General features: G+C 42.8%; 1 protein-coding gene across 4 annotated transcripts in view; it reads right to left on the reverse strand.

Annotated features, from left to right (window-relative positions):
- RPS6KC1 (ribosomal protein S6 kinase C1) overlaps window positions 1–16,633 on the reverse strand; it is a 127,247-nt gene that overhangs the window by 61,732 nt on the left and 48,882 nt on the right. For 3 of the 4 annotated variants that reach the window (XM_074989987.1, XM_074989990.1, XM_074989991.1), the window contains 2 exons: window positions 4,726–4,844; window positions 1,287–1,379 (listed from right to left, as the gene is read on the reverse strand). In XM_074989987.1, coding sequence (XP_074846088.1) covers window positions 1,287–1,379; window positions 4,726–4,844 — 212 coding nt within the window. The remainder of the gene's footprint in view (window positions 1–1,286; window positions 1,380–4,725; window positions 4,845–16,633) is intronic. The other variant, XM_074989988.1, reaches the window with a different exon arrangement.

A 16,633-nucleotide genomic window follows, 5' to 3' on the forward strand; every position in this document is an offset into this window, starting at 1 on the left:
TTTTAAATGTACTTGGTAACAACTACAGTAAACACTCGATTTAACGGACTAATAGGGAAGGGGCGTCCGTTAGTGCCCTTATATCCGAATGGTGACACTGTACGATGAAGCACTGACCTTCCCAGCCCATCACTCCAGTCCTCTGCCCCCCTCTTCCCTTCCCACTTCTGCCCCTCACACCTCCATCTCCCTCTCCCAGTTACCAGCAGAGGAGCTGAATCCCGGCCTGGCTCCTCCCACATCCTGCAGCTCTCAGCACTGCAGCTCCTCCAGCCCCCGGCATAAAGCTAAAGCGTGGCTGCCCCCAGCCTGCAACTTTCATCAACATGGCTGCTGCTCAGCACCATTGCAAGCAGTGGCGGTCAGGGCACCAACATGCTCCATGCACACGTGGCTTGGGGAGCTGATCTCCTGCACCCTGCCACGGCCACCCCACCCCCAACTCCTCTGGCTCTGGTGGCCACAGCCATTGCGGTGGCCCTTCCAGCCCCGGCAGTGGCTCTGGTGAGCCTCCGGCATTTATTTGGGGGAAGGGGGCAGGGAGGCTGGCAGACAGCATCCATTATTTCCAAGTTCGTTATTTCAGGGTCCATTCAATGGAAGGTTTACTGTAATCAGCAATATCAAAACAATGCAGCTATTTTATGCACAGTTATTCTTTTGGTCGCTTAATTAGGCTCACAAAAGAGCCATATGGTCCATTACAGTGTACATGTGACTGAGGAATATTATACTGGGATTTGGGGAGATTTTTTGAATGAGTCAAAAAGTAGTTTGACCTGTCCTATATCTTCATCTTGGCTGGGGATTGGAATTCCAGGGTCAGAGAGGAGAGCAAGCAAATACCTTTTCCATAGCAGTTGTTTCCCACTGTTCTCCCCTCCCTCCTCCACCAAGTTTCCATACTTCATGAACTGTGAGAAGGGTAAAAAACTCCTTAACATTCTGTATTTCAAACAGCCATCAGTTTATTAAACTGAAAAAAGTATTGATGAGTCCTTATCCCAGTATTGTGACTGTGACATTATTTTCAAAAAACCAGGCCCCATCCTACTGAATGCCACCAAACACGTACTTTACCTTTAGCTCAAATATATTTTGCATGACCTTACATGAATTGCTTAGATAAAAGCCATTTTCTTCTACTTTTGTTATTTTAAAGTGCAGATGCATTTGAGTCATTTTCCCCTTTTGTTTCATATCCTTAAGATCCACAGCTTCAAAGACAAAATGTCAGCATGCAGTCAATTTATGACTGAACTCTTGAAGAGACACTGAAGAATTACCTTGTCAATCACCCCAAGGACTCTGAAGGCCTTCAGTTCCTCGGCAGGGCTCCTTAGGTTCCAAGAGGGCCTTGAACTTAGTGATCCTGGAGGCTAATGGAAGATATCAAAGTTTACACATCAATCAGGGTGGTACTTGAAGGAAGACTGCCTGCTGTAGCAAATGCCAGGCCGAAGGAAGCTAAATTTATCATAAATCAGAGAGAGTGGAGATGAAAGAAGATTCCTGCTTGTCCTCACAGGTAAGAAGAGCTGCAAGTACATAAATCAAGATAACACTGAAAACAAAATTTTAAAAACAGAAATGAGTTTAATATTTCCAATGCTTTCAAGAAGTAACTAAACTTAGTAACAAACAGCTGAGTTCCCACCTGGCAACAATAATCTTACTGTTATTCTGGATTCATAATAGCTCAGGCAACAAGAGAAAGGAAATTAGGAAATTTATAAATTACAAGAACACAAAACACAGAATTTTAAACAGTGCTCTTCTTGTTTGATGGTAAGTGCTCTCTGCTCATGTCAATCAGAAACCCGGATGTTCTATGGTTGACAATATGATCCTCAAAAACAGCCTTAGCCAAAAGTAGTGATGCATTACCAACCCATAAATAAGCCACACTGCAAGAGATTAAAGTGTATCTTAACTCATTGAGTAGTTGTTACCATTTCTTTTGGTTTGTTCCCCCTGGGTTTTGTGATCTACAGGGATGTAACTGACACAGTTTGTGTGTCAGGCAAGCGTGTCCACCACTGTGCATAATACAAGCCCCGTCAGTCTCCTCTGCATCCCTGGTGTAATGATTTAACCTGGAAACTAACATTTGGACTTAATCCCTGACATCACGTGTAGTGAAAAGAGAGTACATTCTGCAATGTATAGCACTAGCTCAACTAAAGTAGACAGGCCACCCACAATGTCATGCCATGCCCCATTGATATGGGGTGGGAGAAACCTATCTGTGACCTGCCAGACACCTCCCTTGCCATATCCCTTTACAAGCCAAAGAATGACTTCCAAATCTATGTGGTCACTGAGTAAGGAATCCAGGCCAGGGACAGCACTGACCTGACCTGCTTGCCTTGGTTAGATCATCAGATTCTGGCTCTCCTCCCTCAGCCTACCCAGCAGTTGTGGTAGGAGGCATGTAAGCAACTCGGGACAATGACCTGTCCCTGTTCACTTGCTCTGCAAATCGCCATATACACCTATGGCACTTGAACACGTCATATTTTCAAAAAAGTTTCTTGACTTACTGGAGAACGAAAGAAAAAAAAATTGTTCCCCTCCCTCCCAAAAACCAAATATGCAGCTTCCACAAAGAATCACCCTAACCTATAAGTTAAACAGCTTCCAATGGCTTCACAGATTAAAATCATTAGACTGGAGCAAAAGCTAATAAAGAGCTAAGAGCAAGGAGGAGCAAAGGGAAACCTGTAATAAACAGTGATGCAGAATCATAAAATGTGCATTCCCAAGAATGAGTAACCACTGTTTCCCCCCCACCCCCCAAAAAAGAGAGAGAGAGCACTATCATTCTTACTCAGAGGTCACGACAAACACTAGGTATGTCAACATCTGGGGGTATGGATCACTATTCAGATCACAGGTTGTCTGGAGATCACTGTACATGGGAAGATCAGCCATGCTACCTAATTCTTAGTAGTGACAATGAAGAAATTGGGTTTATTTCCCTGCTTCTCTTTTTGCCACAGTGATGCTCACCTCCTTCTTCACAGCACTTTACATGCTCTTTTACGTCCCTCGGTAGTAACCGTATTCCCACTTCGGACCACAAGGTCAGACGTCAGTTTCCGTCTGTGTGAACCATTAGACAATGGCTGTCCCCAGTGTAATCTATGTAAATTAATCTCAAATTTTTGCCCATCTGAAGTCAAGCTTCTCCTAGCTAGTCAGCTTTGAATTTTATCAAGAAGAGACACAAGTTTCTCTTCTATTTGATGTATTCTTTTTTGATCCACAAATGAGGTATTTGTCCAATTCAATACTCTGTGACAGAGGGGGCCCCTTTGCTCTTGGAAGCCCATAGTTATTTTTCTACAATAAAACTGTAATGGAGTCCCTCGTCAGTTTCCAAAAATACTGGATTTGCATTCAGTAAAGATTTTTCTCACTTGCAAGAAAATTTTACCCCAGGAATGGCAAACAGCAGGAAGTCCATCCATCACTGCTAGGAACACCTATACTTATGGTAAGATCAATGTGCTGGCAGATGATCTTCCAGGGTTTGATTTAGCACACCTAGTGGGTAAGTGTTAAATCAAACTGTCATGGCACCACCATTGACCCTGGTACTCCTTGCAGTCACAAGAAGTGAGGGAAGTCAATGGACGAGTTTCTCCCATTGACCTGCCGCTGTGGAAGTGGCAGCAAAAAAAAAAATCAAAATCAATTTTAGGTAAGTCAACTCCAACGACAATTCTTGTAGCTGGATTTGCATATCTCAAATTGATTTTACCCTTCTAGGGTAGACCTGGCCTTGGTTTAGTTTTGCCACCTCTTGGAAAAATACGGTTCATTGTTATGTAAATGTGGATAACTGACCACAGTATTAAAACTCTCTTACATACAACTAATATAAGTAACAAGGCATCAACTCTCAAAAAAACATTTCTCATTTAGAACGTACCCACCAATGTATTAGTGGACTCATATTGTAGAAACAGTTCCCCTTCAAAAATAAGGCTGCAGAGACATGAGAGGAAGGGGTAAGATTTACCTGGATCAGTGGCTTAATTTTATATTATTTTCTAAGGCTTTACTTTTTAACTGCAACTATCTCCTTAAACTACTCTTAGGGCTGTGAAAATACAAAAGCATGTTCTGCCCTTTTTGTCCTTACTTGACATAAGCGCAGACAGACAGGAAGTTTGTAATTTTCATGTTTACTACCTAGGAGCTGTCATTGACTCTCTCACGTGGCTTTAGTGCGACTACAGCAAAAATACAAGCCAAGAACAGATAAGTCCCATGGGAACTAGATGGGGAAGGGCAAAGTGGAGATCTATTAACCATGTCTTGAAACAGATTTGTTTGGTTTGGCACCATGTAAATTCAGCTAAGGATATCTTCCTTAAAAGGTAGAAGCTACCTCAAGAAGCAATTTAATGCCATCAGAACCTGCTGAATGCTCCAACTCAATTTAATTTATAAATTGCAGAGTATGAAGTTAAATTAAAAAAAAATAAATAAAAAGAGTCCTGACAGCACGTTTTAGAATCAGTAATTCTGTATAACATTACAAAATATACCAAATGAAGAAGCAAAAAAAGACAAAAGGTCAAGTTACCAGAAGCGACTGACTAATGCATTTAGAATACATATGCAATGTTATCTAATTTTAAAATGGTTTTGAGACAACAAAAAGCCAAGACAATCTTGCAGCTTCCATTTTAAGGAACTGAAATGCAAGCCTACCCCAGAAACTGAACCATCTTCAGAGGATTTCTGGCATAGGCTGGAAATTTTTTCAGCACGCATGAGATACTCTGCGGTCTTCCTCTTCACTGCTTCTCGGCGAGTTGGACTGGACTCACCTAGATGGAGTAACAGAAAATGGTGAGGATTTTTATTGTGTTTCCAAACACTTGAGAAAAGAGATTGACTTGATTTTGCTGTCTCTGGTTCCAGCCTTATTCTTGGACGCTTATACCTAAGCATGCATACAATATTTAATCCCATGTTCTGTGGTTTGAGTGTTCTGGCAAAGATACAGTTTAAGCCTCATTACATACTCAAGTAAAAGAAAACTCTTGCCTTATTTTTGCCAATTTGGTATCTGTTTCCATGGAAACAGAATTAAGACCTGGAACCAGGAAGGGAAATGGACTCTGTATCCAGGAAAATCATAGTGCACATAAAATAAAGATTATAAATTACTACTTTAGAAAAACAGAAGACGCAAAACATGCTTGTTTCCATCCTTTCAAACTAGGCGCCGATGAACACGAGGATCACAAATGCCCTTAATAGCCAAGTGAAAGTAATAAGCCACAGAGATTTCAGTTGCTGGCTGCTCCGTCCATTTTTGGTTAACAGGCTAATGTTACAAAATAGGAGGAAGAACACACACACACTATTTGTATCTCAGGTGCTTGAAAGTTCATGTCTCCCAAAACTTGAGTACCCAAATAAGTAACCAGTGTGCGTAACTACTTTTGTACAATGTAATGGTAAAACAAGGGCTGCATGACTCAAAGGATTGGTATGACATTCCGTTAATGTTATAGGGTGACTATAGTAACAGGGTACAGTTACATAGTCCTACATCACCAGTCTGAATTCAGACCAATTTAGTTATGCTCAAGAGTCCTTCAATGGCCTAGTAATAGCATCCTTCAGTCTACATAGACTATGGAACGCGCCCTTTGTAGTTCCATTTGGCACCCTCATTTGCAGTGTCAGCTGTGACTGTGAAGACCCACATGAGAGACGGTCCTTGCTGCATCTGTTGCATACGTAATGGGTGTCTGGCAGGTCCTTGCTGTGGGCTCGCTTCTCCTTTGCTAGCTGTCTGATCCTCAACTCACCCTTCTGAAGGCCCTTGTATAGTTCCTGCCTCCATCTGCTGCGATCGTCTGCCAGCTCCTCCCAGCTGTCTGGCTTGATGTCTACTTCCCTGAGGCCTCTCTTGCAAACATCTTTGTAGCGCAGCTGGGGGCGTCCATGAGGTCTTTTGCCAGAGGCTAGCTCGCCATACAGGATGTCTTTTGGGATCCTTCCATCATTCATCCTGTGGACGTGGCCAAGCCAGCGGAGCCGCCGCTGCCTGAGGAGGGTGTGCATAGTGAGGATTCCAGCTTGCTCAAGGACGGTAATGTTGGACACTCTGTCCTTCCACGATATTCCAAGGATGTGCCTGAGGTAGCGCAAGTGGAAGACGGTCAGCCTCTTTTCCTGGCAGGCGTATAGGGTCCAAGCCTCGCTGCCGTAAACGAAGGTGCTGAGGATGCAGGCTCTGTAGACTTGCATTTTGGTGTGAGTGTACAGCTTGTTGTTACTCCACACTCTCTCGCTGAGTCTGGACAGAGTTGTGGCTGCTTTACTGATCCTCCTATTTAGCTCAGTCTCCAAGGACAGGGTGTCAGTGATGGTGGACCCAAGGTAAACGAACTCATGGACGACCTCTAACGTATAGTTGTCAATGCTGATTGATGGAGAATCAGCAACGTCCTGAGCAAGTACATTTGTCTTCTTTAGGCTGATGGAGAGCCCAAAGTCCTTGCAAGTCCTTGTTGTCTGCCACAGTTACTCAAGATGATCCAGTCTTTCCATGAAGACATGAGAGGAACCGTCCAATATGATGGCACATTATCGGATGCTTTCAGCATCAGGAGTGGCGTCAAACAAGGATGCGTCCTTGCTCCGACATTGTTCGGGATCTTCTTCACACTCCTCCTTAAACACGCCTTTGGATCTTCAACAGAGGGCATCTTGCTGCACACAAGATCTGACGGGAAACTGTTTAATCTTGCAAGGCTGAAAGCTAAATCTAAGGTGCAGGAAGTCCTCGTCAGAGATATGCTGTTCGCAGATGACACTGCTGTCGTGTCACACACACAAGACCAGCTTCAGAAGCTGCTGCATCGGTTCAATGGCCTATGTGAATATAAAATGGTCAGTGTGGTCCCTACCATATACAGTAGGAAACACTGGGCTAAATTAAAGCATAAATCACCACCTGAAATGAAAATCTCAAAAAGTCACACCAAGGGCCAAGATTTCAAAGTGAATTGCCCGTTCAGCCCTGGAGATGATCTCCCCAGGGTCGAGTTGCATAACTGAAGCACTGAAGAGAGGCTTTCACAACTACTGCCCATGCTTTGTCTGTCCTATGGCTAAACAGAGAACTTCAGGGCAGAGGTCTAGCGATGTAGCACTTTTCACAAGCCTGGCCCAGTCAGTCAATCAAATCTTCACACCAATGCTAACAAAATAAATTTTTGTTCCACAAGTGTTTTCAGGCTGTCGACACGATAAGGCCTGGTCTACACCAGGCAGGTGAGCCAACTGTAGATTTGGAGTTCTAGCTACAGCAATTACATAGCTAGAATCTAATTCCCTGCAATCGACTTAACTGGGTGTCTTCAGAGAGGGAGGTCGACAGGAGAAAAATCTCATGTCAACCTCCCTTACTCCTCGCGATATCGAGAAGTATGGGATCAACAGCTGACCCCAGATAGTTTGATTTCACGTGTCTCTACCAGGCATGCAAAAATCGAACTCCTCGGCCAAGCCCTAGGTCCATCCATACTCTACCCTCTCCCAACAAGCTGGCAAGAGCACAACTCCTGCCAAAGACCCATTACTGGAGCTAAGAGTGGGGCTGGCCAGTGGCCATCAGCTGTGGGGCTAACACTGGGGGCAGTGGAGGGAGGCTCGGGGAGTTATACTTTGGCTGCCGGAAGGGATGCTTGGAGCTCTGGCAGACAAGGGCAGAGGGCAGGAGGGTGGGGCCTCAGGCAGAAAGAATAGGGCTGCCTGCCTAGCCTCCCAGAAGAGGGTGGGGTGGGATTCACATGTCTCCCATGTCTGTAACAATGTAAACAAGATACTCCTTACATTCTTAAATCTTGGTTCCAGTCCTGTTGCTTCTGTCTGCAGAAGGAAAAACTTGAACTTGTACAGGATGTCTGCAGCTTCCTTTGAGATAATCAACCCCCTTTGACATGCCTTAAGAGCTGGTTTCACTGGAACAGCTTATTTATTTATATTAGTATTTAGCTTCTCTTCAGCCAGCATCTTCACTTCAGCAGAAGATTTCAAGGCCAGCATGAAAGTCGAGCTACTGTTGATTATGCAGTTTAGTTGGATGTTTACCTAATTTTCTTCAATGCCTCAGTTGTTTAGAGCAACTAAATACACAAGACGCCTGGCCCTTTGAGTTTTTATTGTTCTCCCGTTTTATTTGACGTTAATTTTGCTTCATCACTTAGAATAGGAAAGAGTGTAGAAATATTTATTTTTAAAAGTATTACCTTTATGAGCTATTCACTCTTTAAATGTTAACCATACTAGTAAGGGCTGTATTTGCAAGAAAGGTTTCTATTCAAAGGGTTTTCACATCTCTCTCATGGCTGACCTGAGCTCAGTCCTTACCAGTTCAAGCTTTCAATTTTTTTTAAGAACAAGCCCTGTCTTTAAGCCAGAATGGGAGACGCAAGTCAGCTTGTAGAGCTGGATTTATTTTACTTTAAAATTTGCAAGAAAGTTTATGAAAAATACCAACTGCCTATCAATCCAATCGCTCCTTAAAATATGAAGATTCTGGGCACATCCATTATTAGCACATACAGGAGAGATGGGCTACCAAATTCCCAAAAGATTTGAATAATACAAATGTTTAAAAAAAAAAAAAAAGAGAAGTGACAACACACTAAATCTGTGATGATGGAAAAATCCACTAAACTAAATGCAGACTCTAGCATTTATACTAGGTTTTCATTTCTTACAGCGCCTCTCTTAGATAAATGGCAAGATCCCCCACAACAGTGGTGCATACTTTACACAGTACACATACTTTGCACCGTGCTTTTTTGGTTTAAAACAAGAGGAGCCGGTACTAAGTTGGCTCCTCACCCCACCTCCCCAGCCAGTCCCGCAGCTGTGATTGCTTAGGTGTCAGTACTCAGTAACAGCAAACAGCAGCATAAAGAAAGCACTGACTTTACAAATCGGAGAAATGCAGGAGGGTTGTATTTGTATATTTTATAGCAATAAAATATTGCCTGAGTTATCCAAAAACAATCCCAAAACTTTTTAAAACTTAAAAGGACAAAGCAATGCTTCTAATACAAGCTTATTATTCTGTGTTCATTTGGAACATTTTATCACATTCCCAATAGAGACCATGTGGTCATTCTTTAATATGGGACCCTGAATCTCTGATAGGAGTATCTTTCATTAAGAGTTACACCTTAAAGATGTTTTTTAAATAGTAACAAATAAGTGTTAAAACCCTCAATGAATCTTTACAAACTGATCACACAAGCTCATCTTGCTTAAAAATACTATTAATTTAAGTTATGTACTTTCTTAGATTCTAACAGATTAGCATTTCATCTGATCAGTATCAAAGCTCTCCCCACCCCCTACCCCATTCACTGGGATTAAGTCAGCCATGTCATTTTAAATGTTTAAAAAATATGTGGCTGAAGCAAGATATAACAGTGTGGTAATGATGATGACAGAGACCTTTGAATAAAAACCCTTCAAGATTCCTCCTCTTTCTCCCTCTGCATTTGCTACAGAGCAGCTGTGCCTCACACAGATTCACATGAATGAAAATATTAAGGCAAGAAACCACCCACTTAGTTTATTTTCCATATGACTTTCCTGTAATTATTTTGTAAACTGTTCACACAACAATATATAAAAACATCTGCAAAAACAGGTAATTAATGTGTCAAGCCAAACTAATGCATTTTTATGGTGTCCATGCTTCGTCAACTGTAATTATAACTCTTTTTAAGCAAATGATGATGTGTTTGTTGCAATATGCAAGTGGTTATTTGAGATGCTCTGTTTACTGTTACTGCAAACAGAATATAAAAACTCTACAGCTACTTTGTGTATATAAGCCTCCATCTACATAACCAGAACCAGTCTGCTTCCTACTTTCCCAGCAGCTCTGTATATTTCAAAGTAATAAATACGCTTCTTAAAAAAAACCAAACTTCACATTAGATCAGCTGGCCAGGACACCTCTGACCAATTTGTGGTAATCAGTAAATGTAGGATCAGAAGCCAGCAACCAGCTATTTAGACTTTAAAAATGATTTAACTTTGGGTGTGTCTACACAGCAGTCTTATTCCAAAATAAACTATTCTGGAAGAGATATTCCGGAATAGCTTATTTTGAAATAATGCTGCTACACACAACGGCTGTTTCTACATAGGGCACTTTCTCTGAAAGTGTCATGGTAATATGCAGCCCGAAATATGCTAATAAGGCACAGATGCAAATTCCCCACACCTCATTAGCATACGGTCACGTGATTTGGTGTCGGAAGACCCTTCTTCCGGATTCCAAAACACCGTGTAGAAGAGCAGACCCCGGGGAGTGGGGGAGGGGTGGTCTTCCAGAAGGACGTCCTCCTTCCAGAGGCCCCTTCTTCCCAAAAATTTCTGGGAAGAAGGGGCCTCCAGAAGAAGGACTTCCTTCCAGAAGCTCCGCCAGGGCCACGCTTCTACACGGCTTTTTGGAGTCCAGAAGAATGGTCTCCCAGACTCCAAATCACGTGACCGTATGCTAATGAGGCATGGGAAATTTGCATCCACACCTCATTAGCATACTTTAGGACACGTATTACCATACCACTTTCAAAGAAAGAGGCCTGTGCAGAAACAGCCATTGGCTGTGTCTACACTTGCATGACTCTTTTGAAAGAGAAGTGCTAATGAGGGAACTCAAAAATGCAAATGAGGTGCCAATTTACATATTTGGTGCCTCATTTGCAGTTTTAAGGAAGATGCATTCTTTCGAAGATGGGGTTTACTTTCGAAAGGGCCACGTCTACACTGCTTTTCTTCCTCTGAAAGAAGCTCTTTTGAAAGAATATGCGAATGAGGTAAATATGTAAATCTACACCTAATTTGCCTTTTCAATTTCCCTCATTTGCATACCTCTTTCGAAAGAGGAATGCAAGTGCAGACACAGCCAGACGGAATTTAGAAATAGCCCTCAGCTATTTCAAAGTAGGTCATCTACACACACTAGAGCCTATTTCAAAATAGGGCCATTGGACACCCCATGGCTTACTTTGAAAGAGGGTCTATTCCCTGTCTGCACAGCCCCTATTTTGAAATAGCTATTTCAAAGTAGGCACTATTCCTCGTGCAATGAGGTTTACCTATTTTGAAATAAGCCAACCGTTATATCAACATTATTATGTAAATGCTAGCAAAGTTATTACAAAGTAAGGTTTATTATTTTGAAATAACCTTGCTGTGTAGACCTACCCTCAGACACTCCCACAAAAAATAGAAATTGTCAACAATATTTAAACAATCTTCAAAAGGTCTGGAATAGGTGAACAGCATAAATATCAGATAATATGCCCTTCCCAGTCAGTCAATCTCCATAAAATGAAAACGAAAATTGAAAGTGAGATACCTAAGACCAAGAAACATTTCCAAAGAGGAAATACAAAAGGAACCTCATGTGATACTAGGAATATCATGAAGAATATCTGGGTTCCAACATCCAGTGGCTAACTCTTTCAATTGTCAAACTGCTGTGCTGGCTACTCAACTCCGATTGGTTACTTGTTTAGTCAGTTGATCCTCTGCGATATAAAAAAAAAAATTACTTGAAGGTGTTGGCAATGAGCTATGGAAAGTGACTTTATAAAATAAAACTTTTCTGATCAAGTAGACTTTAAAGACAAGACCCATAGGTAAATATGTGCCTTGACCAAAAAAGTACTTTTGGTTTCCTCAAAACGTGCTTCTGATACTTGCAAGCAGAGCCCTGCAGCTTGAGTCATTAGAGATTCGAGTGACATGCTACATTTCGCCCAAGTTCGTGGACAGCATAAGCTAAGATGGAAGGACAGGTCTACACTTAGAGATAAAATTGACTTAAGATACTCAACTCCTGCAACATGACCAGCATAGCTGGAGTTGAGGTATTAAGCCAAATTTCTTTGGCATCCCCACAATGGGAGGTTGACGGGAGAAACTTTCCCATTGACTTTCCCTTACTCCTCGCAACCTCGCAGAGTACCAAGATCATCAGAGCAGTCGCTTTAGCATGTCCCTACTAGGCCCCCTAAAACATCTCCCAAGAGACTGATCTCTGGAGCATCACTCTCATTAAGCATACACAAGCCCTAAGATTCAGGCTGCCCAGGTAGCACGGTCCATGGCAGATATTAACACAAAGAGGAAACAGGAGGGTGGTGGGAGGGGGAGGGGGAAAAAAATCACTGAAAAGGTCTCTAAAGGATTAAAGTTAGATTTACCCAGCATCTTACAGTCAACAAATGGCTTATCCCCCCAATGCAAGATTCAACCAACGAGCTTTAAAAGAAGGCACAATAAAGAAAAGGAGGCCGCCAGCAATCAGCAAGTAAAACAGACAGTCAGAAATGACTCATGGACGTCTCTTTCTCTCATATACTCTTTTCTCGCCAGGGCACTTAAATACACAACTCCCTTCCCAGCAAGGGACTGTCTAACAGTCTCCTAGGTAATATATTTGAAATCGGTTCTTTCTGAAGCAAACAATGTCCCTTCGTACATGGATTAGAGTGGCTGCACCTTCATTTACCTCACAAAACCAAAATGCTTTCAGGGCTTGTTCTTCACTCTTCAGTATTACTTACATCTTCAAGGGACTGCAAACATTAACTACTGTAACTGACCCAGTAGAGCTGAAGTATAGTAGAATCCAAGTTACACGAGGGTTGCACTCCTGCACACCCTCACATAACTCAAAATTTTGCACAAGTCAGCAGCCTGGCTCCCCTGGGCTTGCCTGAGCCTGGAAACTGACCAGTGCACCACTGCTGGTCAGTTTCCCAGCTCCTGCAACCCCAGGGGAGACAGGAACCAGGCAGCAGCCTGGCTCCTGGCTCCCCTCTGCTAGCAGGAGCCAGGAAACTGACCAGCAGTGGTGCAGGAGGCACTGACCAGTGGCAGGAAGCCAGACCCAGATTCTCCCCAGCTCGGAGAGCCAGGAGACAGCCAGCCATTGCAGAGTGGCTTCTCCCCAGCTTCGGGAGCTGGGGGCTGGAGCAGGGAGCTGGCCGAGAAGCTGTGCTCCCACCAGCCCCCAGCCCCTGACTTGCACTTAACTCACATTAACGCAAGTTAAGCACAAGTCAAAATTCTGCATATTGGGGGTTTACTGTTTTATTTTGATGTGCGAGAGAAAGGTTAACCAACTCGGCCAGGGACACTGTAAATCAGTGGTAGAGTCATGATTTGAAATCAAAGTTTCTAGCTCCCAGTCATATACCTAGTCAAACAGACCACACTGTTTCTCCTCTCCTCTCATGCCAAATGTGAAGGCAAGGCTATCTTGTGTCCCTCCCTTCTCCTGTCCTCAAAAAAAAAAAACCATCAGTAGGAGTGCCACATTTGGCTGCTGAAGAGCACATGGCAGAAAAGGTCAAAACTTGCCTTGAAAGGTTACAGACTTCCAAATGAACATTCAATTCCAAAGCTGCTTATCTGTCCCAGTTTGAATCTCTATCATACTTAAAATACATCAGGAACATGAAGATCTCAAAGTGATCTACAAAAATGGGTAAGTCTCATTAAACATATCAGAGGCCCCGTTGCAGCCCCCCCTTGCAAGGGGAAGTTGGGCTGGAAGAAAAGTTCTAGACAGAAACTTATACAAGCCCAGCACTGGCTCGCGGAGGAGCTCTGTTGGTGGCTGGGCTGGGCTCCATGCTGGCAGGGTGGGGAAAGCTCTGCTGAGCCCTGTGCTGAGGGGGCGGGAGGCTGACAGTGCAGTGGGGACGCTGTTGGGAGGGGCTCGTCTGGGGCCTGCACTGGCACAGTGCAGTGGGGAGGGAGGGGAGAACATGGTAGAACCTTATCCAGACAGAAAGGAGGACAGACACAGCAAGAATAATATATATGATGATTCATATAACTCAGCTACACAACTGTTCAGACACTTGCAAAGTTACATAGCCAGTCATTGGCAGATGTAGGATTAAACACTGTGGTCTACCTACTGGGCCATGTGGTCAGCAAAGATACACCTCCAGCCTACCTCATGGCAGTAACTATGGTCAAATTTAATGGCCATCCCGTGAAAAAAGGACAATAGATGAAAAGAAACAGGGTGCTTCATTGGAGTCACTAAGTGAACCCAAGACTGTGGAAAGAACCGGCTTCAAAGGAACGTACTAGCTATGTGAGAAATTGCTGCTGCCTACATTCTGCACCCGAATCTCCTGCACAGATACAATGTCAATTGGAGGATACAAGAAATGCTATATTGCCTTATCACTTAAGGAAATACGCTTATCAATGTAACTTTGATGCAACATATATCCTGAAATATATCCAGTTACCTTGGATTAGGAAAAGCTATTGACGAGACAGAAAACCTGCAAGAGCAGAAAAAAAAAAACCCACAACATATATCAGAGTCTCCAATAGTTCCTCTATCAGAACCAAAGTTGACATCATATTTTTATAGCAAAAAAACAGGCAGGAAAATCCTCAATACACACCCATCCCTTCCCTCACAGATCCTTCTTATACGTCACAAAGCAGCAAAGGAGACTGACCACAAATTTTTTTTTAAATGTTGTTGTTGAGTTTGGTTTTAAATAAATAATCAATCACCCACCTTTGCAGGTCACCACTAACTTTGGGCTTTTTAAACTGTATCACAGTGAAGACACTTGCCAGGGGCTCAGAAGTTAGAACCCTTTGTTTCCAGTAATTAAAGATGTAATATCCATCCACAAACAGACCTGTGCCTCCATGTACTGGTTTTTTTTTTAAAAGAACAAACCAAGACTGGGGTCTCCATTCATGTGACCTCTAAACAAAACATACACCAGGGCAGGCTTCCACACATAAGTGGGTTATAGATGTAATACTACCTAAACATTTACAGTTCAAAGCAAACCACCGTTTTAAAAATATCAGTCAACATTCCAGAATGACCTTGACCCTTCTCTTGCAAGGAGACAACAGTACTGGAATGTCCCATTTCAGAAAGTGAAATCCATGAGATATTTACTCTTGTGAAGGGAAGAGAGGCACCCCAACAGAACTTGATAAAGAACTAAAAAAAGTCACCTCTTCTACCAAGAACGTACAAGGAATCTTATGGAAAAAGAATACCCTTGCAAGCTCCTACGTGCAGTTCCGAAACCAAACAAACCACTCTATTTACCTCAGAGGTCAATGGAGCTACTAGGTCACAGACAGAGTAGCCATGTTAGTTCATATCTTCACAAAAAAGCAGTCCTGTAGCACTTTAAAGACTAACAAAATAATTTGTTAGGTGATGAGCTTTCATGGGGCAGACCCACTTCAGATCTGGAAAATTCTGATAAAAGTAAACTGACACAATGAGAATTTAAAGATGGGGGGGAAAAAATGAAATAAAAACTGACGAATCAGCTACATAGGACAGAAGGGAGGGGGTCGGGGGGGTGGGAAGAGAGGGAAAAAATTACTTACTGCAAGTGTCTATTAAGTGGTTTGCCTGAGATCACTATAAATGTCTAAGCTGGGGAAACTGTCCTTGTAACGTATAAAGGCAACTGATATCTTTGTTGAGACCAAGGTGTAAAGTATCGAACTTGAGAATGAACTCCATTTCAGGAGTCTCCCTTTGTAATCTGGTGTTAAAGTTTTTGTTCTAGATTGCAGATTTTCAGGTCTTGGATGCTATGGCCTGCTCCACTGAAATGCTCACCGACAGGCTTATGTGGATTCAGATTCCTAACATCTGATTTGTGTCCACTCATTCTTTGGTGAAGTGATTGTCCAGATCATCCACTATACATAGCAGAGGGGCATTGCTGGCACATGGAGGGCATATACAACATTGGTGGAGGCCCAGGAATGTAAGCCCCTCATCGCGCAACTGACGTGGTTACGTCAAGTGATGGTATCGCCAGAGTAAACATGTGGACAGAGTTGGCAACAAGGTTTGTTGCAGGGAAAAGTTCCAGAATTAGTATTTCTGTGGTATGGCCTGTGGTTGCGAGTGAGAATTTTCCTGAGGTTAGGTGGCTGTCTGTAGGAAAGGACAGGGCCTGTGAGAGTGGAGCATCACGTTCCAGTATAGGTTGTAGATAGCTGACAATGCAGTGCCCCTCTGCTATGTATATTGGACAATCACTTCGCCAAAGAATGAATGGACACAAATCAGACTTTAGGCATCTGAATCCACATAAACCTGTCAGTGAGCATTTCAATGGAGCAGGCCACTTCAGGTTTTCAGGTCTTGGATGCTATCTAAAACAAAGAGAGACTAACACAAGATTACAAAGGGAGACATCTGAATTGGATAGTAACAGAGAGAGAGAGAGATAGCCATGTTAGCTTGTACGCCAACACAACAAAAGCAGCAGAAATATAGCACTTAAAAAGACTAACAAAATGATTTATACGGTGATGAGCTTTCTTAGGACAGACCTATGTCTTCAGGTTTGTGAAGATACAGACTAACACGGCTACCCCTCTGTGTGTATTCACTTAGACACCTGCAGTAACTTTCTTCCCTCTCTCCCCCCAGCTCCTCCTATCTTATGTAGCTGATTTGCCAGGTTTTGGGTTTTTTTCTTCTTTCTTCTGTTAAATTTTTGTGTCCGTCTACTTCTATCAGAATTTTCCAGAT

The sequence above is a fragment of the Carettochelys insculpta genome, chromosome 3 (assembly GCF_033958435.1).
Source record: "Carettochelys insculpta isolate YL-2023 chromosome 3, ASM3395843v1, whole genome shotgun sequence".
NCBI lineage: Eukaryota > Metazoa > Chordata > Testudines > Carettochelyidae > Carettochelys > Carettochelys insculpta.